Source organism: Haematobia irritans, chromosome 4 (genome assembly GCF_050003625.1).
Source record: "Haematobia irritans isolate KBUSLIRL chromosome 4, ASM5000362v1, whole genome shotgun sequence".
NCBI classification, from domain to species: domain Eukaryota; kingdom Metazoa; phylum Arthropoda; class Insecta; order Diptera; family Muscidae; genus Haematobia; species Haematobia irritans.
In genome coordinates this window covers 214,483,646-214,507,194 of record NC_134400.1, presented here as the reverse complement: position 1 = coordinate 214,507,194, position 23,549 = coordinate 214,483,646, and the positions used below count along the sequence as shown (strand labels likewise).

Below are 23,549 nucleotides of genomic sequence, written 5' to 3'. Positions count from 1 at the left end.
TTCGAGAAGCCGCAACTAATAAATATTACAAACGCAGATCAAACTTTAAAGCAGCAACAATACCCGAAACTGTAGATGATATAAGCAATGATGATGAGCTAGAGGATGATCAAACTTTCCGTTCACCAATTTAAAAATTAATTATTTGAATATATTGTTTTAAAGTATAAATTCTATTATTTATGAACAATAAATATTTTTCAAATTTTAAATCTTTCAATAATTTTGTAAACTTAATAGATTTTCCAATTTTCAATGTTATTTCTGTAAACATGAGAAGTATTTCTTCGATTGAAAAATTTAACAAATTCAAAGCTATGATTTCTGAAATGAACAGATTACCCAGTATCATTGTGGTTCAAGAGACATGGTTTTCTTCTGACATCGTGCAAATATATAACATTCCTGGCTACAAGGTGGTGCACTGTTGTAGATCTGATTCGTATGGGGGTGTGTCGATGTATATTCAAGACTGTTATCAGTTCACTGCGAATATGTCTCGGAGTGAAAATTTTATGGAACAAATTAGTGTATCAATATTAAATAACAAAATTAATGGAAGGCCTTTGAGAATTTCAACTTTTTATAGATCACAGAAATGTAGGGTTCCAATATTTGTAACGTATATGGAGGATTTATTGCGTGAAACAGGTGGTGATCCCACTATAATTCTGGGTGACTCAAATATAGATTTTCTTGAGTATTCAGCCTCAAGGGACATATTGAACTTACTACACAGCTATGGCTACGACAATTGTCACTATTTGGTTACGCGCCCAATGTCGCGCACTTGTATTGACAATGTCTATAGTAATATTATGGATAATTTATCAATAAATACAATTGAGACGTCACTAACTGATCATCATGTTATTTCATGTTTATTCAGGGCGCAAAAATGTAGTCGGGGATTTTATGAGTCGAAGAAATTGATTGTTAATTATGATTTGGCCAGGGATTATCTCTGTACCTATTTAGGATCATTTCACGAGACTGGGGTACCTTCCGAAGATACAGACAAGTTAATTGGATACATTGCATGTGCTTCAGAGGATGCATCTACTACCAGGACAGAAAGAAGATCTATGAGGAGTGATTTGACACCATGGGTAAATAAGAATTTGGAAGCCTTGATGAGTTATAAGGAGAAACTTCTAAGAAGAAGAAAGAAGGAAAAGGGAATGGATGTGAGTAAAAGGCTAAAACGGATAAGTTGCATAATAAGAAGAGCTTTTAGGGAGTCGATGAACGATTATTACTACTGTAATCTTGACAGAATGAAAGAGGAGCCGAAGAAATGCTGGAAATTTTTGAATGAGAGTCTTGGGCGAAAGAAAAGGTCTGAAATTTATCTAAGAGATGATAGTGGGGAAATTGTGGAAGACAATAACGTTAAATGTGATCTGTTCAACAGGTTTTTCTTGGAATGTCCGATGACACTGAGGCAGCATATAAGCCAGTCTTCTCAAGACTCAATAAATATGTTTAGAACACTTGTATATTGTAGGACTTCTTTTAGATTTTCATATACGGATGCTGAGGAAGTGGAAGAAGAAATATCGAAATTGAATTTGTCTAAATGTAGTGGATGGGACGGGATATCGCCAAGAATGTTGTATGAATGTAGGTACGTTTTATCTTCCTATCTAGCAAGGATATTTAATTGCATTATAGACACTGCAACTTATCCTAGTGCGTTGAAAATGGCGAAAATCATCCCTGTATCTAAGGTGAATACGGCAAGTAATCTGAGTGAATACCGACCAATTGCTTTGCTTCCAATAATAGATAAAGTTTACGAAAGAATTTTGCACAGACAATTATCACGCTATTTTGAAGAAAACAACTTATTGAGCCCATTTCAGTTTGGGTTTAGAAAAGGCTCCGGTACGGAGGAAGCAGTAGTAAATGTGGTGAATAATATATGCAAAGGGTTGGATGAAGGAGCTAGTGGTGTTGCTGGTATTTTCTACGATCTTTCCAAGGCTTTCGATTTAGTAGATCACGGTATATTGATTCAGAAATTAAGATACTATGGTTTGGAAGAAGCTGCATTAGATTTAATAGGGGATTACTTACGTAGGTTTTACATTGATAACCGGCTTATGCCGAAATAAATTTGAAACAAACATATCTCTTTTCCTATGCCACTATCAAATCATCGATTTGAATTCAATTGGCTGGGTTTATTTTGAGCGTGCCTCCTCTTTTTTGGTAAATTTGTCTTTATGTTTTAGTAGATTATTTTTGGTTCGAGTGGCAACCGTGCACGTAATACGCTAGGAAGAAATAATCTAGCAAGAAGAAGGTGAGGGACATCAGACGATTATCGCCTCAAATTCAATGATCTAAGGTTAATATATAAAGTTTCTTACAGTTTAAATCGCCGGGACCTGATGGAATATTTCTGACACTATTTAATTAAAAAGAAAGCCGACTACTAAGGATTCTGAACGAATAGTAATTTCAAACCATATATTACTCAGACGATGTTATAATGATACTCACAATTATTTTTATTGTGCAAAATTTAAAGTAAATCAAGGTGAAGTTCTGGCTTCTTGGACCACATAATTGAATATCGGGCGAAAGATATATATGAGAGCTATATCTAAATTTGAACCTATGGTTTCCAAAATACGGATCGATTTTGACACAAAACACATACCTGTGCCAAATGTGAAGTCAATTGAACTAAACCTATAATCTGGACTTTGATTACAAAAATGTGTTCCCAGAAAGACGGACAACTTTAAATAGACTCAAGGGCATTATTGCTAAAGACACCATGTGTGTACGAGTATATCGTCTTCTTCTGGATATTGCAGATATATGCTTTAACTTATAATGTCCTGTTCATTAGAGTAGAGCAAATTGTAAAAAATCATTGGAGTATTGTGTTTTTAAGGTAGAACCACAATTTGCTATATATAAAGGTGGACATTCTGTCCTGATTGTGTGCTCGTTACTCATTTTGCATATATGACTTCATTATTTTGAATTCGTTTATTCCAAATTCTATCTATCAGAGGCTGAAGCGAATTATTTCAGCTCAAATAATAAAAACCTCTCTTTGCCTTAAAGGCAATTCAGATTCGTTGCAACCCAAATAGAGTGTCATCTACACTTGTTGTATTCTGTTTTGGCTCGTGGCATCTGAGGTGAACTGTGTGTCACTGGAAAAATGAATGATTTTTTTTTTTATCATCATTATAGTGGAAGAACAAAGAAGCATGCTACAAGCAATCCGCCCCCTCCTTTTCCAGCCCATAAAACATGGAGTACCTCCAAGGAGTAATACTTGCCTTACTCGACTAAAGATAAATGACATTTGTATTCTACATTCGTCTATAAACAAACGACGGCAATAATCCTTATGTTGTAAATTTGGTTTTCTCACGTTTTAAACCTGGCTGCTTGGAAGAGGATACTACTGGCACACTAGGTAGACAATATCTCATCGCATCATCACATCTCATCTTCATACAAAGGTAGGCTAAAACTAAATCAGCCTTTGGTAATGCTGGAACAATGTGGTCCCCCTTTCTACTACCGCATGACACTCAACAACTCAAAAGCATTGCCTTAGTTAAGTTTGGCGACATTATAAGCCTGTAATTTATCCCCAAACATATGACTGTCACATACATTTCCCATCATAGACGAATGTACTATGGAATACTTTAATCATGGTTTGTTCTTAACTCACGGTGGTTAAGGAAAAACAGTAGTTTGCTAAGAAAAAACATAGCAAGGTATATCAATCAACCTATGCAACAAAGTAAACAAATATTTTTTCACTTTGTTTAACATTATTGTTTAAAAGCATACAAATTTGGAAATATCATCGATCTTAGAATCAGTTTGGATTTATTCGAATCGGCTACCTTCGGTACGAATTTTGGCCTATCTATCCGTCTGCATGTGAAAACTTTTTTTAATCAAAGTGTATATCGCAGTTTGAGTCTAATTGAATCGAAATTTGGCATATTTATGGTCAAAGAAATCGGCTTACATTTAGATATAATTCTCATACAAAGGGTGGATGTAATATAAGAAAATAAAGCGATACAGAGGAAAACTTTTTTATTTTTGTCTTCAATCACGAAGTTAATTTTTAATTGAAATGTCTTCAACTACAGTGATGATAGTATCAATCACCAAAGTCCATTAAAAATAACTATCCAAATTAAAAAATTAATTTTAGTGATTGATTTTTCTTTCAAGTAAAAAAAAATTGAATCAATTAAATGTTAAATCGAATATTTTTCTAAATTTTATTTTATATTGTATTATTAAAATTTTAATTGGAAAAATTTTGGTGATATTATTTTACGGGCAGGGCCGACTATATTATACCCTGCACCACTTGGTAGATCTAAATTTTCGATACCATATCGCATCCGTCAAATATGTTGGGGGCTATATATAAAGGTTTGTCCAAAATACATACATTTAAATATCACTCGATCTGGACAGAATTTGATAGACTTTTACAAAATCTATAGACTCAAAATTTAAGTCGGCTTATGCACTAGGGTGGAACGCAATGTTAGTAAAAAAATATCCCAGCAAAAAAAGCGTCGCCAAAAAAGTACTGAAAATGTTCTTTTTTTATCCGGAAGTGGTGCAAAATTGACGCAGAAGCGATGAATTTAACATGGGCCATTCCAACAGCCGTTGCACTGAATTTGCATCACTTCTTTAGGTGTGATCCAAATTCAATGTTTTGGATGTAAATTAAAAAAAATTTCTGATATTTTGTCAAATAAATAATTTTTATAATTTTTAATGGATTTTAACGCTTGTCGGAAACGTTTGACCTAAAATATTTTCAAAAATTCACAATTTTTTTATATTGGATTTAGCATTTTTTCGGCAAAATTTAAATGATTTGTACCATTTTATGAATTCTTGCTCTGTTCTTAACCTGTTTGAAACAAAACAAGTATATACAGCAGTAAGTTCGGCCGGGCCGAATCTTAAATACCCACCACCATGAACCAAATATTAGGGTTTCCTTTGAAATTTCAGGAGGGCTTAAGGACATGGGGACACTTCCCGAAGATAAATTTAAAGATTTCACCTATGAGGACTATATCAGATTCTCGATTTATAAGAACTAGTTTTGTTTGAGTTATAGAGGAATCATTAACATCTCTTGTAAGTGTGCAAGAAAATTATAATTGATTTGAAATCTTAAATCTGTGGAAGTAAAATCTGGAAATTTTACATTGAGTTTCAAGCAATTTTCATGATCAGTGCGCCTTCTACACCCTCAAGTAGTGAAGTCGGTCTATATGGAGGCATTACCAAATGGACCGATAAAAACTTAATCCGATATACGTTTTTGTGAGCCTAAAATAGAATATTTACAATTTCAGGCAAATCGGATAAAAACTACGGTTTCTAGAAATCCAAGGAGTTAAATCAGGAGATCGTTCTTATGGGGGCTATACTAAAATATGGACCGATACTCACCGTTTCTTCTTTAAGGCCCGAAAATACCTCTACATTTCCAATTTCAGACAAATTGGATAAAAATTTCAGATTCTAGAAGCCCAAGAAGTAAAATCGGGATATCGGTCTATATGGGGGCTATACCAAAACATGGACCGATACTCACCATTTGTGGCACACCTCTTTATGGTCCTAAAATACCTATAAGTTTCCAATTTCAGGCAAATTGTATATAAAGTACGGATTCTAGAAGCCCAAGAAGTAAAATCGGGAAATCTGTCTATATGTGGGCTATACCAAAATATGGACCGATACTCACAATTTTTGGCACACGTATTTGTGGTCCCATAATACCTCTAGATTTCCAATTTCAGACAAATTGGATAAAAACTACGATTTCTACAAGCCCAAGACCCCAAATCGGGAGGTTGTTTTATATGGGGACCATACCAAAACATGGACCGATTCTCACAATTTTTGGCACACGTATTTGTGGTCCTACAATTCCTCTAGATTTCCAATTTCAGGTAAATTGAATAAAAACCGCGGTTTCTATAAACCCAAGACCCCAAATCAGGAGGTCGTTTTATATGGGGACCATACCAAAACATGGACCGATTCTCACAATTTTGGCACACGTATTTGTGGTCCTACAATACCTCTAGATTTCCAATTTCAGGTACATTGAATAAAAACTGCGGTTTCTATAAGCCCAAGAAGTAAAATCGGGAGATCGGTCTATATGGGGGCTATACCAAAACATGGACCGATACTCACCATTTTTGGCACACCTCTTTATGGTCATAAAATACCTTTAGATTTCAAATTTCAGGCAAATTGGATAAAAACAACGATTTCTATAAGCCCAAGACCCCAAATCGGGAGGTCGGTTAATATGGGGACTATATCAAAACCTAGACCGATATAGTCCATCTTCGAACTTGACCTGCAGACAAAAGACGAGTTTGTGCAAAATTTCAGCACGATTGCTTCATTATTGAAGACTGTAGCGTGATTACAACAGACAGACAGACGGACAGACGGACATAGTTATATCGTCTTAGAATTTCTCCCTGATCAAGAATATATATACTTTATATAGTCGGAAATCGATATTTCGATGTGTTACAAACGGAATGACAAACTTATTATACCCCCGTCACCATTCTATGGTGGTGGGTATAAAAAGTTAAATTATCCATTAAAAGTATGAAAAAACATGTTATAAAATATTGAATTAAAAGAACTTCCTGGGTAGTTGAAATAAAGAACATCATTTATAGTACATCTTTTGGAAGTGCTTTTAAAGTTGTGCCTTTGGAAGATCTTCCAAATTTTTTTGCTGGGATGGGAAACATTTAACTCTGAAGCAATTTTAAGGAAACTTCGCAAACGTTTATTTATGATTTATCGCTCGATATATATGTATTAGAAGTACAGGAAAATAAGAGTCAATTTTACAACTTTTCGACTAAGCAGTGGCCATTTTTGTCGAAATCAGAAACACATATATATGGGAGCTATATCTAAATCTGAACCCATGTCAACCAAATTTGACACACATAGCTACAATGCTAATTCTACTCCCTGTGCAAAATTTCAACTAAATCGGAGTTAAAAATTGGCCTCTTTGGTCATATGAGTGTAAATCCGGCGAAAGCTATATATTGGAGCTATATCTAAATCTGAACCGATTTCAACCAAACTTGGCACGCATAGCTACAATGCAAATTCTACTCCCTGTGCAAAATTTCAACTAAATCGGAGTTAAAAATTGGCCTCTGTGGTCATATGAGTCTAATCGGGCGAAAGCTATATATTGGAGCTATATCTAAATCTGAACCGATTTCAACCAAACTTAGCACGCATAGCTACAATGCAAATTCTACTCCCTGGGCAAAATTTCATCTAAATCGAAGTAAAAAATTGGCCTCTGTGGTCATATGAGTGTAAAAGCTATATATGGGAGATATATCTAAATCTGAACCAATTTCCACTAAATTGCACATTTAACTGCTCTACTAATTGTACTCCTAGTGCAAAATTTCAAACAAATTGGGCCAAAACTCTGGATTCTAGGACCATATTAGTCCATATCGGGCGAAAGATATATATGGGAGCTATATCTAAATCTGAATCGATTTCATCCAAATTTTGCACACTTGACTTCCAAAATCAATAGGGTTCTATTCTGACCCAAATTAGGAACATGTGCCAAATTTGAAGGCGATTGGACTTAAATTGCGACCTAGACTTTGATCACAAAAATGTGTTCACAGACAGACGGAAGGACGGAGGGACGGAGGGACGGACGGACATGGTTATATCGACTCAGGGACCCACCCCGAGCATTATTGCCAAAGACACCATGTGTCTATCTCGTCTCCTTCTGGGTGTTACAAACATATGCACTAACTTATAATACCCTGTTCCACAGTGTGGCGCAGGGTATAATAAGGGAAACATTTAAATCTGAAGCAATTTTAAGGAAACTTCGCAAAAGTTTATTTATGATTTATCGCTCGATATATATGTATTAGAAATTTAGGAAAATTAGTGTCATTTTTACAACTTTCCGACTAAGCAGTGGCGATTTAACAAGGAAAATGTTGGTATTTTGACCATTTTTGTCGAAATCAGAAAAACATATATATGGGAGCTATATCTAAATCTGAACCAATTTCAATCAAATTTGGCACTCATGACTATACTACCAATTGTACTCCTTGTGCAAAGCTAATCGGGATAATACTCTGGCTTCTGGGTCCATATAAGTGCATATCGGGCGAAATATATATATGGGAGCTATATCTAAATCTGAACCGATTTCAATAAAATTTGGCGCACTTGTCTCAGTACTAATTGTTCTTCTTGTGCAAAATGTTAAGCAAATTAGGGTAAAACTCTGGCTTCAGGGGCCATATAAGTCCATATCGGGCGAAATATATATATGGGAGCTATATCTAAATCTGAACCGATTTCTTCTAAAATCAATAGGGTTATATTCTGACCCAAATTAGGAACATGTGCCAAATTTGATGGCGATTGGACTTAAATTGCGACCTAGACTTTGATTACGAAAATGTGTTCACGGACAGACGGACGTAGCTATATCGACTCAAGAGCCAACCCTGAGCATTTTTGCCAAAGACATGGTGTCTATCTCGTCTCCTTCTGGGTGTTGCAAACATATGCACTAACTTATAATACCCTCTTCCACAGTGTGGCGCAGGGTATAAAAAATGTCGGAAATAATAGCAAATTTTAGAATCAGTTAGTCAGTTAGATTTGTTCGAATTCGAATTGTGGTCTTCAACAAAGATATCATATTGGGCACGATAATAGCTCCGCGGTATTTTGGCCAATTCCGGTGAGATGATAGACACTTTGATATTTTTGATCGCCAATCTTACTCTCTAAAAATTCCCAAGGCAAAAGTCCAACAGATTGAGATCCGGAAATTTTATTGGCAATTGTGCAGTAAAAATTAATTGAGGAAACTTTATTTTAAGCCGTTCTTGGTTGACGCGTGCTAAGTGCGTTAGTGTCCATGATCTGTGGCCGAAATGTTGGTCTATCCAGGGATTTAATTCTATATTTAAGACATTTTCCCGTTAATATTCATAATTTATTTTAAGCTCACGGTCGATGAATACGAAGAGAGAGAGCGACCATCGGCCGTTGCTGCGGTGCCTGTGTTATAGTCCACAATCGAAGCTGTAGATTTTCAACAAACCTCTTTGGCCAGTGAACCCGATTTTTTTTGTTCACTACCTATTCACTTTGGATTGCCTGGGATGATAAGTGAGAGCCAAATTCGGCAAATTGCCATTTTCGTGCAAGTGAATCAACTCCCGTTTAAACACCCCGCAATTTCACTAGCATTACCTAAAAGGGATTACCCACCGCTGAGAAACTTTTTAGTGTTTGGTCGAAACTGGTATTGGATCCATGACCCTTTGTATTGCAAGCGAACATGCTAAGCAATGCATCGATTTGGCTAAAACTGGGACCTGGACTCTCATTAAAAAAATGTGTTCACAGACCTACGAACATTGCTAAACTGACTCAGGAAGTTGTCCTGATCAAATTTGGCATCGACACCATGTGTCTATCTCGTCTCATTCTGCACATTGTAATAATCTCAAATATTCTTGAAACTTCACCCAATGAATGAACTCCTTAAAGAACTTCGTTTACATCGATAGTTTGACTGTGACATTGCGTTTGACAAGTGCGTAAATACCTCGATAATCTGTAACAGTAGAAATTACAGCAAGCTAGACTCGTAATTTGCCCAGCAAAAAAAGCGTCACCAAAAAAGTAATGAAAATGTTATTTTTGGATCCGGAAGTGGTGCAAAATTGATGCAGAAGCGATGAATTTAACATGGGCTTGTTCTAGTACGGAAGTCATTCATTTCAACAGTCGTTGCACTGAATTTGCTTCACTTCGAATTCAATGTTTTGGATGTAAATTAAAAATTTCTGTGATATTTTGTCAAATAAATAATTTTTATAATTTTTTGATAATTTTTAATGGATTCTAACGCTTGTCTGAAACGTTTGATCTCAAATATTTACAAAAATTCGCAACTTTTTTAGATTGGATTTAGCATTTTTTCGAAAAAATTTAAATAATTTGTACCATTTTAAGAATTCTTACTTTGATGTTAACCTACTTTGATTTTAACCTATTTGAAACAAAAAAATTAACATTACCCATTAAAAATATGAAAAAAGCAAATTATACAAAATTAAATTAAAAGAACTTCCTGTGTAGTTAAAATAAAGAACATCATTGGGAGTACATCTTCTGGAAGTAGTTTTAAAGTTGTTCCTGTGGAAGAAATTCCAAATTTTTTTGCTGTTTGCTGGGGGATAGCGAAATATTTTGGAATTTTCCTAAATTACCTGCTTCTTATCCATTTAACTGTGCACCATCAACCACTCGGCAATTCACAAATTTGATTGACTTTCATACCACTGTGCCACCCATCTTCTATTTAACGCTTAGAACATTTAAACTGCTTTGCGTGAATACGAACGTTTGCCAACTAGATAAGAGGGGCTGAAAACCACATTCGCGCTGTATCATGCCCACACAGCACCATTTCCAGCCAGTCAGCCAATGAGTGAGAGACCCAATAAAAAGAAGATCAAGTGAAAAAGTCTTCATATCATTGTCGTCAGATAAGTATAATTGAAGCATTTTTATTCCGAGTGTTATCCATGCGATTTGTATTTATTTTTTGTAATAACTTCGTGTGAGCCAGTCCTCCCACCCCAAGCCCTTAAGATAGGGCATGAGTATTTCCATGTGTCTTTGGCTCTGTTGCTGCAAGGTATACGAGGTAAGAGGGGGCATGATTGTATTGTGTTTTCTGGCGTTTTTATTTCATTTTGTCTTAAATGCCTAACGGCAGTTTTATTCACTTATGCACGCATAACGTGCAAAACTCACGTATTTATGCCAAACAATTTTTAGCACACACACCCAACATAAGCATCCACCCAAACATACATTAACCACACTGGCATTCTCTCACTCTGTTCTCTCCATAAAAGAAACAACAACAAAAAACGATAACATTATACCCCCCACCCACTTTGTATATTCACATACGAATTTAAATGCAAGTATGTCCCGAGTCGGGCAAATGTTCGTATTCATAGACACACTCACACCCATACACAATGGGTGCATACAAAAAAGAAATATTTCTGGTATTATTGATGGCGTTGTTGTTGTTGTTGCTTAGGCTATGGTTATTATGTTTATGAATCCCAATCCCAAAAGGTGACAAACAGCGTCTTAAGCCAAATGGCTGTTGAATGGCGAATATCTTAGTTGAGTGTGCGAGATAGAGAGAGAGAATAATGTCCATGCATTGTGGTAGGGCTATGGGTGCGTATGAGTATCGTTTTACTTGGTTATGTTACACATACGCATTCGGCATTGTCGTGACAACTGGAAGAAGTTGCCTTCATATCTAAGACCAAAGCAATTGTGTGGTGTATTCGTGCCAGTGGCATTTCATTCCATGTACTTTACGACCGCCAGTTAAACGCTTGTATCCGGTTAATGCGTACAACAGGAAAATAATAAAACACCAACAAAAGTGTCACTAACATTTCCACAGTTTGCTGCCTATGCCATCACACAATAGCAACAATTGCAAACTTCTAAAGTGTCAGCGTCACAACAAGCAACAAAAATTGTTACAAACATTCCAGCACCTCATGAAAGAAAATAAATTAGCACTTTTCCCAAGAAGAAGAGGAGTATGAGCACTGCCACAAAATTGCATAGTGGAGAGTAGTTGCTGGCCAAGGAATTGAAATGTTGAGATTGGCGATAGTGTAAACGATTATTATATTCATACATGCATATAACGCCTATACGCTTTTATACCCTGCACCACAGTGTGGAATATAGATATGGATGTTTGGAATGCCCAAGGGGAACACAAAGAGATACATGATCTCCTTAGCAAATATGCTCAGGACCACATCTTGACTCGATTTAGCAATGTCTGTCTATCCGACCGTTCGTCTATGAACACATTTTGTATAGTTAGAATCTAGGTCGCAGTTTGAGTTCAATTGATTTAAAATTTGGTTTCAGATTTAGGTATATGTAGCTGCCATATACAGGTTGAATGATATGTAATGCAACCAAGTAAATCCCTATACACTTTCATATTTTAATTTTATTGTGCAATAGCAAACAAATGTCACAAATAACATAAAATTTTGGAATCACTTTAAATTTTTGTGCGATACATTTGCAACACCCAGAAGAAGGCGAGATAGACACATTGCAAATAGGATCAGGACCGCATCTTGAGTCCATCTGTCTGTCCGTCCGTCTGCGAACATATTTTTGTAGTCAAGTCTAGGTCGCAGTTTAAGTCCACCTGACTTGAAATTGTATACATGTAAATTACAAGAACTTGATTCAGATTTAGATATATCTGCCATATACCGGGTGGCTGATATGTAATGCGTAATGCGCTATATATTTTCATACTTTAATTTTATTGTTCAAAATTTCGAAAATAATATACAACTATAAAATCAGATTAGATTTGTTCGACATATTTGCAACACCCATAAAGAGGCAGAACATCACTATTTGCCAGAACATGCAACACCCATGTTCTGGCAAATAGTGATGTTCTGTCTGTCCGTCCATCTATGAACATATTTTTGTAATCGCACTTTGAGTCCAATTGAATTGAAATTTAATATATTTATTTTAAAAAAAAAATCGGTTCAGATTTAGTTATAGCTTCCATATACAGGGTGGCTGATATTTAATGCAAGAAATTAAAGGGCTATATATATATATATATATATATATATATATATATATATATATATATATATATATATATATATATATATATATATATATATATATATATATATATATATATATATATATATATATATATATATATATATATATATATATATATATATATATATAAAAGTTTTCTTTTTTAATTTTATTGTTCAAAAGCAAAAATGTCGAAAATCACCAATTTTTAAAATCAGATTAAATTTATTCAATAAATTTGCAACAGCGAAAAGGAGACGAGATAGGCAACGGATTTGTTTCGCTAATAGGCTCGAGAGCACTTTTTGTGTAAATCTAGCGATGTCTGTCTGTCCGTCTGTAAACACATTTTGTAGTCGCAGTTTAAGGCTAATTGACTATTTTTGTTAACTTATATGTTGAAAAAATTGGTATAGATTTTATTTAGCCCCCACATACAGGGTGGTTAATATGTAATGCAAGAAAGTGAAGCGCTATATTTTATTTCTTTATTTTTTTTTTTTTACTAAACACAAAGATAAGTCGAAAATAACATCAAATTTTAGAATCAGTTTAGCTTTGTTTGCATTAGCTACGAATTATGGCCTTCAAATGCCTGACAAAAAAATAACATGCTGTCCGTCCGTCTGTTGAAATCACGCTAACTTCCGAGCGAAACAAGCTATCGACTTGAAACTTGACACAAGTAGTTGTTATTGATGTAGGTCGGATGGTATTGCAAATGGGCCATATCTGTCCACTTTTAGGTAAAGCCCTAATTTGGCTCGCGATTGCTCTAAGTGAAGCAAATTTCATCCGATGCGGCTGAAATCTGGTACATGGTGTTAGTATATGGTCCCTAATGACCATGCAAAAACTGGTCCACATCGGCCCATAATTATATATAGCCCCCATATAAACCGATCCCCAGATTTGACTTCCGGAGCCTCTTAGATGAGCAAAAGTTATCCGATCCGATTGAAATTTGGTACGTGGTGTTAGTATATGGTCTGGAATGACCATGTAAAAATTGGTCCACATCGGCCCATAATCATATATAGCCCCCATATAAACCGATCCCCAGATTTGACTTCCGGAGCCTCTTAGATGAGCAAAAGTTATCCGATCCGATTGAAATTTGGTACGTGGTGTTAGTATATCGTATCTAACAACCATGCCAAAATTGGTCCATATCGGTCCATAATTATATATAGCCCCCATATAAGCCGATCCCCACATTTGACCTCCGGAGCCTCTTAAAGGGGCAAAATTCATCCGATCCGGTTAATAACCATGCTAAAATTGGTCCATATCGGTCTATAGTTATATATAGCGGATCCCCAATCACACAAAAAATTTTGTCAAAATTTTATTTCTATAGAAAATTTTGTCAAAATTATACAATTTCTATAGAAAATTTTGTTAAAATTTTATTCGGTTCATAATCATGGTTCCCACTCGAGCAAAACATAATCTACCAAAATTTTATTTCTATAGAAATTTTTGTCAAAATTTTATTTCTATAGAAATTTTTGTCAAAATTTTATTTCTATAGAATTTTTTTCCCAAATTTTACTTCTATTGAAAATGTTGTCAAAATTTTATTTTATCAAAATTTTTTTCTATAGAAACTTTAAACTTAAGTATATACGTATTTAATCTGCCTTTTTAGGTTTAATATATACCACGTATGGACTATGTGGTATATATTACGGTGTTAGGAAGTTGCCATCGGCAAGTGTTACCGCAACCCAAGTAATTAGATTGTGGATATCATTCTTCAGTAGAAGTTTCTACGCAATCCATGGTGGAGGGTACATAAACTTCGGCCTGGCCGAACTTACGGCCGTATATACTTGTTAGAACCTGGTTTTAGTCCAAAATTATTATTCAATATGTGTTGCATCCATTCTCGCTTTATGTTGAGCTCACGAGCATGTGCTATCAAATCTGACCTTTGGTAACGATTTTTTTTTCTTCGACGCGATATACAACTCTCAGTAACACGGTAACGGACAATGGTACTAGAAACAAAAATTTTATATACATATATAAATGCTGAAGGACTCTAAAGATATCCACTTGTAGTTTTCCAGCCAAATATAAAAAAACACACTTGAATTCCATCACGAGTAACTTTATTTCTGAATGCAATAGATCAAAATGCTTTTATAAGCTTTGAGCACAATAAAATGAACTGTCATTGGAATAAATCCGTCAGACGACTTGTTGAGAGTTTGTTGGCAATTGGTTTCTGTTATTATTTGAAAAAACTAAGTCTGGATTGGGAGACTCCTTGAGTCACTCAGACACTGTATCAAAAATAGCATTTCCATAAAACTTCCATATGAACCGATATTCGCTTTCAAAGACTAACATTTCTAAATCGCTCAGAGTAACGTGGATGGATTCGCCATTCGAGTATTTCCTATACTGGCCACCCATGTGACACAGAAAAAAATTCACGAACATTTTTCCAATTAAAATTTAATTGAGTTTTAAGAAATCTGAATGCAATAGATCAAAATGCTTTTATAAGCACAATAAAATGAACTATCGTTGGAAAAAATCCGTCAGACGACTTGATGAGAGTTTGTTGGCAATTGGTTTCTGTTATTATTTGAAAAAAAAACTAAGTCTGGATTGGGAGACTCCTTGAGTCACTGAGACACTGTATCAAAAATAGCATTTCCATAAAACTTCCATATGAACCGATATTCGCTTTCAAAGACTAACATTTCTAAACCGCTCAGAGTAATGCGGATGGAAGTATGCATTCGCCATTCGAGTATTTCCTATACTAGCCACCCACGTGACACAGAAAAAAAATTCACAAAAATGTTTCCAATTAAAGTTTAATTGAGTTGTAAGAAATATTAAATTAAAAATTTAATTAATTCACCAAATATTTTAATTGAAATAAAAATCAATCGCAAAAAATACTAGTATCAATTAATTTTTTTTAATTGACTTTCAATTAATTTTTTAATTTAAAAAATCATTTTTGTGATTGAAGACATTTCAATTAAAAATTAATTGGGTGAACTAATTTTGAAGCCAAAAAAAAATATTTTTTGTGTGCACTAAGACTATATTTTGTCAAAAAAAAAAAAATAAATGCCGCCGTAAAATTTTCTCTAACTACAAAGATTTTCTTTAAATGTAGTATGTGTGTTATTTATTGACTTCTTACACCTCATAGACTGAATTTGAAATGGTAACACATTTGCCCCCTCTCCACCACTACACAAAACAAAACAAAAAACAGTTTGTGTAAGGTGGTGGTTAAAGCAGTAAATTTCAAATAAAACAGCCACTTTTAAATGATTTGTTGCCATTTGGCCAAGTATTAGGATGGTGTGCGTGGATTTTATAACTCTATAAAAATAATAAAAATCCATGTACTTTTACCATTGAAATGTGAGCTGTGTTTCTGGTCGTTGGTTTCGTTTCGTTCATACTCAACCTTAGTTCATGGCTGGGTTTTTGGAAAAATTTTTAATATGAGTTCTTCAGTCAAGTGCATGACCATCCTTTGCCAGGGCATACAGCTAAATGGGAGTTTTCAAACCAACTTTTGCCCATTGATATATTTGTTTTTACTCAAGGACTTTTCAATTCGTGTTTTTGTTTTTGTTGGAGTTTACCTTCATTTCAGCTTTCATGTTTCTGTGGGAACTGGAAAACGACTAAGCGATCGAAAATACCTAACTTACCGCGCTCTCTCTCTCTTCCGAAATTAGCATTGGCTGCAATTCGTTTGTCCATCCATAGGTAATATTGGCTAGAGGTGGGTGCCGGAAATGGCAATGAAAAACAAGAACAAAGATGACTTACACCCCCCGACCCCTCAACCACAATTTTTTTTTGTATCATCGATTGGGGAAGAGTAGAGAGATATGTCGCAAAAATCGCAGATAAATCAAAGTGGATAAACGATATGTCACACCACTTTTGAAAATGAAAAATGTTTTTATGATATCCTTCAAAACTAAAATAGAAAAAAAAATGCTTCAGTGAATCCTTAAAATAAACAAAATGGTATATGTGTGTGTGTGTGTATATGTGTAGAAAACAACGCAGGAATATAGAGAAAAACACACACACAGAGGTTAAATTTCGCAGTTCGTTCTTCCATATAAACGCAGAGTGACTTTCGTAACCACCATACTCCCTATGAACATTGTTTGAGATACGCGCGTACGTGCGCCATTTACAATGCGATTCCATTGACTTTTATAAAATACCAAGGGAGACCTCTGTAAAGAAGGAATTGCTGAAGTTTTTTATACCCTCCACCATAGGATGGGGGTATATTAACTTTGTCATTCCGTTTGTAACACATCGGAATATTGCTCTAAGACCCCATAAAGTATATATATTCTTGGTCGTGGTGAAATTCTGAGTCGATCTGAGCATGTCCGTCCGTCCGTCTGTTGAAATCACGCTAACTTCCGAACGAAACAAGCTATCGACTTCAAATTTGGAACTAGTAGTTGTTATTGATGTAGGTCGGATGGTATTGCAAATGGGCCATATCGGTCCACTTTTACGTATAGCCCCCATATAAACGGATCCCCAAATTTGGCTTGCGATTGCTCTAAGAGAAGCAAATTTCATCCCATCCGGATGAAATTTGGTACATAGTGTTAGTATATGGTCTCTAACAACCACGCAAAAATTGGTCAATATCGGTCCACTTTTACGTATAGCCCCCATATAAACGGACCCCCAAATTTGGTTTGCGATTGCTCTAAGAGAAGCAAATTTCATCCGATCCGGCTGAAATTTGGTACATGGTGTTAGTATATGGTATCTAACACCCATGCAGAAATAGGTCCATATCGGTCCATAATTACATATAGCCCCCATATAAACCGATCCCTCGATTTGGTTTGCGGAGCCTCTAAGAGAAGTAAAATTCATCCGATCCGGCTGAAATTTGGTACATGGTGTTGGTATATGTTCTCTAACAACCATGCAAAAATTGGTCCACATCGGTCCGTAATTATATATAGGCTCCATATAAACCGATCCCCCGATTTGACCTCCGGAGCCGCTTAGAGGAGCAAAAGTCATCCGATCCGATTGAAATTTGGTAGGTGGTGTTAGTATATTTTCTCTAACAACCATGCCAAAATTGGTCCATATCGGTCCATAATTATATATAGCCCCCATATAAGCTGATCCCCCAGATTTGATCTCCAGAGCCTCTTAGAGGAAAAAAATTCATCCGATCCGGTTGAAATGTGGTACGTGGTGTTAGTATATGGCATCCAACAACCATGCAGGAATTGGTCCACATCGGTCCATAATTATATATAGGCTCTATATAAACCGATCCCCCGATTTGGCTTGCGGAGCCTCTAAGAGAAGCAAATTTCATCCGATCCGGCTGAAATTTGGTACATGGTGTTGGTATATGTTCTCTAATGACCATGCAAAAATTGGTTCACATCGGTCCACAATTATATAGCTACCATATAAACCGATCCCCAGATTTGTCCTCCGGAGCCTCTTGGAGGACCAAAATTCATCCGATCCGGTTGAAATTTGGAACATGGTGTTAGAATGTGGTCTCTAACAAACACGCAAGAATTGGTCCATATCGGTCCATAATTATATATAGCCCCATATAAACCGTTCCCCAGATTTGATCTCCGGAGCCTCTTGGAGTAGCAAAGTTCATCCGATCCGGTTGAAATTTGGAACATGGTGTTAGATTGTGGTCTCTAAGAAACACGCAAGAATTGGTCCATATCGGTCCATAATTATATATAGCCCCCATATAAACCGTTCCCCAGATTTGATCTCCGGAGCCTCTTGGAGGAGCAAAATTCATCCGATCCGGTTGAAATTTGCAACGTAGTGTTAGTATAAGGCCGCTAATAACCATGCCAAAATTGGTCCTTATCGGTCTATAGTTATATATAGCCGATCCCCAATCACACAAAAATTGGTACATATCGGTTCATAATCATGGTTGCCACTCGAGCCAAAAATAATCTACCAAAAATTTATTTTTATAGAAAACATTGTCAATATGTTATTTCTATAGAAAGTTTTGTCAAAATTTTATTTCTATAGAAAATTTTGTAAAAATTTTATTTCTATAGAAAATTTTGTCCAAATTTTATTTCTAAAGAATATTTTGTTAAAATTTTATTTCTATAGAAAATTTTGTCCAAATTTTATTTCTATAGAAAAGTTTTTCCAAATTTTATAGAATTTTTTCCAAATTTTACTTCTATAGAAAATGTTGTCAAAATTTTATTTTGTCAAAATTTTATTTCTATAGAAACTTTAAACTTAAATATATACGTATTTAATCGGCCTTATTTAGTTTAATATATACCACGTATGGACTATGTGGTATATATTACAGTATTAGGAAGTTTTAAGATACCTTGCCATCGGCAAGTGTTACCGCAACCCAAGTAATTCGATTGTGGATGACAGTCTTCAGTAGAATTTTCTACGCAATCCATGGTGGAGGGTAGATAAGCTTCGGCCTGGCCGAACTTACGGTCGTATATACTTGTTTTTTTTTTTTTTTTTTGCAATGGGTACCAGGCACCACATCTTCTCATTTCGTTTGGGCTAATATTCCAGCTACTTTTTCTTGGGTCTTGTTTTTTTGTCGGCGGTTTCATCATATGCTGTCACTTTGCTATGGAGATGCCATTTGTTTCCTTTATTTGACTTTTATCTTTTCTTTGATTTCATTTCAATTCATCTCATGCAAATTTTCATCTGAAGCAAGAGTTAAAATGCACCTCCTGATCAAATGAGATTAAGTGTGGTTTTTTACTTGGTGTTGTCAGTTTTGGAAACAGGCGAGGTGACCTTACGTGTATGTAGAATTTTTGATGAATTTGTGGGGGACATTTCTGTACTTTCAGGGGGTGCTTGGTTTGATTTATTATCGGTTTGGGCTATAGCATTTACAATTTTCAAAATTGGCTCTGTGTTTGATGTTAAAAGGGATTAAAAGTAGAACAAGAACAAGGAAAGTCCATTAAGCTATTTTTGATACCACCTGAAGTCCTCTTCAATTATTGCGAGCTATATATATATATAGACCCCTCATGATTCAAAACCACAGATTGCTAATTTGCTCTCTATAGTATCCCCTTCTCTTTTAATTTTTATAATCGACCTTTGGCTGCCAAATTATCTCCATATCTTTTAATTGCCTCACCTAACGACTACCAAGGGGACACTTGATAAACCTCCAAATATATTTGGTGTCACTTGTTTGTGTTAGGTTTTCTTGTTATCCAGCAACAGGATTATCAAAAATGCCCAAGCGCCATTAACTTAATTTAAATTTAATACCAGTGAATGGTTTCAAAACCAAAGGACGAAATCTCAGCCAATATAAAACCCTCAGAGAAAGACAACAACTATAAAAAACGAAACGAAAAAAGTTAATACATTTTACTTAAAATCATTATCGCTGTTATTGCCAGGGCTAATTTAACGACTATCTGAGGGACATAATTAATCATCATAAAATAAAACTTTGAATATTTATCATTTTCAAATTGCCTAATTTGCAACAATCGTGCAACACAAGACCACAGCATTAGGCCATGAGCGATGGAGCAAAAGCATACAGCTACCAAGACCATCATTATGAGGGCAACCACCAAATTGGTGGTGGCTAAAAGAGTTTCTCCATAAGAATTCTATTGTCTTAACACGGTGGCTATGTTTGAAAAATTTTGACCAGCATTGTGATTTCTAAGAAATATTTTTGCTTTGGGGTTAAGGATTTTAATGTTCGTCGTTAACATCTGAGCCACAAATCTTGATAAGGTAGAATGATTGTAAATATATCACAAAGCTCATTACTCCTTTTTTTATACGAGCTGTATTTTTTATGAATCAAAGTGTTTTGGTTCAAGCATTTAAAATAAGGAAAGTGGATTTCGGATGTTGGACTTACAGTTACTCATACAAAACGGAAAACTTACTCACAATGGAAGTTGATAGTGTGACTTTAAAGAAAATTTTGCCAACATTTTATTTGTATAGAAAAATTTGTTAACATTGCATCACTATTTGGAATATTTTCCTTTCTACACAACAATATTTTATTTCTACAGAAAATTTTGTCAAAATTTTATTTCTATAGCGAATTTTATCAAAATTTTATTTCTGTAGGAAATCTTATCAAAATGTTATTTATTTAGGAAATTTTATCAAAATATCTATAGATTTTCTTGTTCCAAATGTTTTTCTATTGCAAATTTTTTCACAATTTTATTTCTATAGAGAATTTTGTCAAATTCAACTTATCTAGAAAATTTTGTCACACTTTTATTTTTATAGCAAAATGTGTCACAATTTTGTAAACATTTTATTTCTATAGAAAATGTTGTCAAAATTTTATTTCTATAGAAAATGTTGTCAAAGTTTTATTTCTATAGAAAATTTTGTCAAAATTTTATTTCTTCTTTGTCAAACTTTAATTTCTATAGAAAACTCTTTCAAAATTTTATTTCGAAGAAAATTTTATCATTTTATCATATGATTTTTGTCAGCATTTTATTTCTATAGAAAATTTTGACAAAATGTTATTTCTAACAAAATTTTATCACAATTTTATTTATTTGTAAAATTTTATCAAAACATTTCTATAGGAAATTTTTTTGCCAAAATTTTTTTCTATAGACAACTTTTCCAAAATTTTACTCCTAAAAAACTTTTTATTAATAGATATTTGTCAACATTTAATTTCTTTATAAAACTTTAGTTTTTTATTAGAAAAAATTGTCAAAATTTTGTAAAAATTGTATTTCTATAGAAAATTTTGTCAAAATTTTATTTCTACAGAAAATTTAGTAAAAATTGTATTTCTATAGAATACTTTGTCAAATTTTTATTTCTATAGAAAACTTTGTCAAAATTTTATTTCTATAGGAAATTTTGTCAAAATTTTATTTCTTTAGAAAATGTTGTCAACATTTTATTTCTATAGAAAATTCTTTCAAAATTTTATTTCGAAGAAAATTTGATCAATTTTTGATTTCTATGTTAAAAAAATGTAATTTCTAACAAAATTTTATTACAATTTTATTTATGTGTAAAACTTTATCAAAACATTATTTCTATAGGAAATTTTTTGTTAAAATTTTCTATAGACGATTTTTCAAAATTTTACTCCTAAAACACTTTTTATTAAAAGTTTATTTTTTTACCAGAAATTTTACTAGAAATTTTGTTCTCAAAGAAATTGTTTTCACAATTTTATTCCTAGAGAATATTTGGACAGAATTTTATTTCTAGAATATTTTATCAAAATGCCAACATATTAATTCTACAGAATATTTTTTGCCAAAATTTTTTTCTAGACAATTTTGCCAAAAGTTTATTCCTAAAGAAAATTTTGTCAAAATGTTATTGCTATAAAAAATTTTATTCCTGGAGAAAATGTTGCCACAATTTTATTCCTAAAGAAAACTTTGTCAACATTTTATTCCTAAAGAAAAATTTGTCAACATTTTATTTCTAAAGAAAAGTTTGTCAAAATTTTATTGCTAAAGAAAATTTTGTCAAAATTGTATTTCTATAGAAAAATTTGTCAAAATTGTATTTCTATAGAAAATTTTGTGAAATTTTATTTCTATAGAAAATGTTGTCAAAGTTTTATGTCTATAGAAAATTTTATCAAAATTTTATTTCTATAGAATACTTTGTCAAAATTTTATTTTTATAGGAAATTTTGTCAAAATTTTATTTCTATAAAAAATGTCAAAATTTGTCAAAATTTGTCAAAATTTTATTTCTATAGAAAATGTTGTCAAAATTTTATTTCTATAGAAAATTTTGTCAAAATTTTATTTCTATACAAAATTTTGTCAAAATTTTATTTTTATAGAAAATTTTGTCAAAATTGTATTTTTATAGAATACTTTGACAAAATTTTGTTTCTATAGAAAACTTTGTCAAAATTTTATTTCTATAGAAAATTTTGTCAAAATTTTATTTCTATAGAAAATTCTTTCAAAATTTTATTTTTATAGAAAATTTTGTCAAAATTTTATTTCTATAAAAAATGTTGTCAAAATTTTATTTCTATCGAAAATTCTTTCAAAATTTTATTTCGAAGAACGTTTGATCAATTTTTGATTTCTATGTTAAAAAAATGTGATTTCTAACAAAATGTTATTTTTAACAAAATTTTATCACAATTTTATTTATGTGTAAAATTTTATCAAAACATTATTTCTATAGGAAATTTTTTTTTAAATTTTTTTTTCTATAGACAGTTTTTCAAAATTTTACTCCTAAAGCACTTTTTATTAAAATTTTATTTTTTTACCAGAAATTTTACTAGAAGTTTTGTTCCCAAAGAAATTGTTTTCACAATTTTATTCCTAGAGAATATTTGGACAGAATTTTATTTCTAGAATAATTTATCAAAATGCCAACATATTAATTCTACAGAATATTTTTTGCCAAAATTTTTTTCTAGACAATTTTGCCAAAAGTTTATTCCTAAAGAAAATGTTGTCAAAATTTTATTGCTATAAAAAATTTTATTCCTGGAGAAACCGTTGCCACAATTTTATTCCTAAAGAAAACTTTGTCAACATTTTATTCCTAAAGAAAAATTTGTCAACATTTTATTTCTAAAGAAAATTTTGTCAAAATTTTATTGCTAAAGAATTGCTAAAGAATTTTATTCCTAAAGAAAACTTTGTCAACATTTTATTCCTAAAGAAAAATTTGTCAACATTTTATTTCTAAAGAAAATT

The 23,549-nt window shown here is 33.3% G+C and overlaps 1 protein-coding gene across 1 annotated transcript in view; it reads left to right on the top strand.

Moving 5' to 3' along the window:
• Positions 1-626: 626 nt before the first annotated feature.
• The window catches only part of LOC142235983 (uncharacterized), a 36,156-nt gene continuing 13,233 nt past the window's right edge, over positions 627-23,549 (top strand). Inside the window, exons 1-3 of the mRNA XM_075307234.1 lie at positions 627-1,414; positions 1,520-1,623; positions 1,675-2,079. Coding sequence (XP_075163349.1) covers positions 627-1,414; positions 1,520-1,623; positions 1,675-2,079 — 1,297 coding nt within the window. The remainder of the gene's footprint in view (positions 1,415-1,519; positions 1,624-1,674; positions 2,080-23,549) is intronic.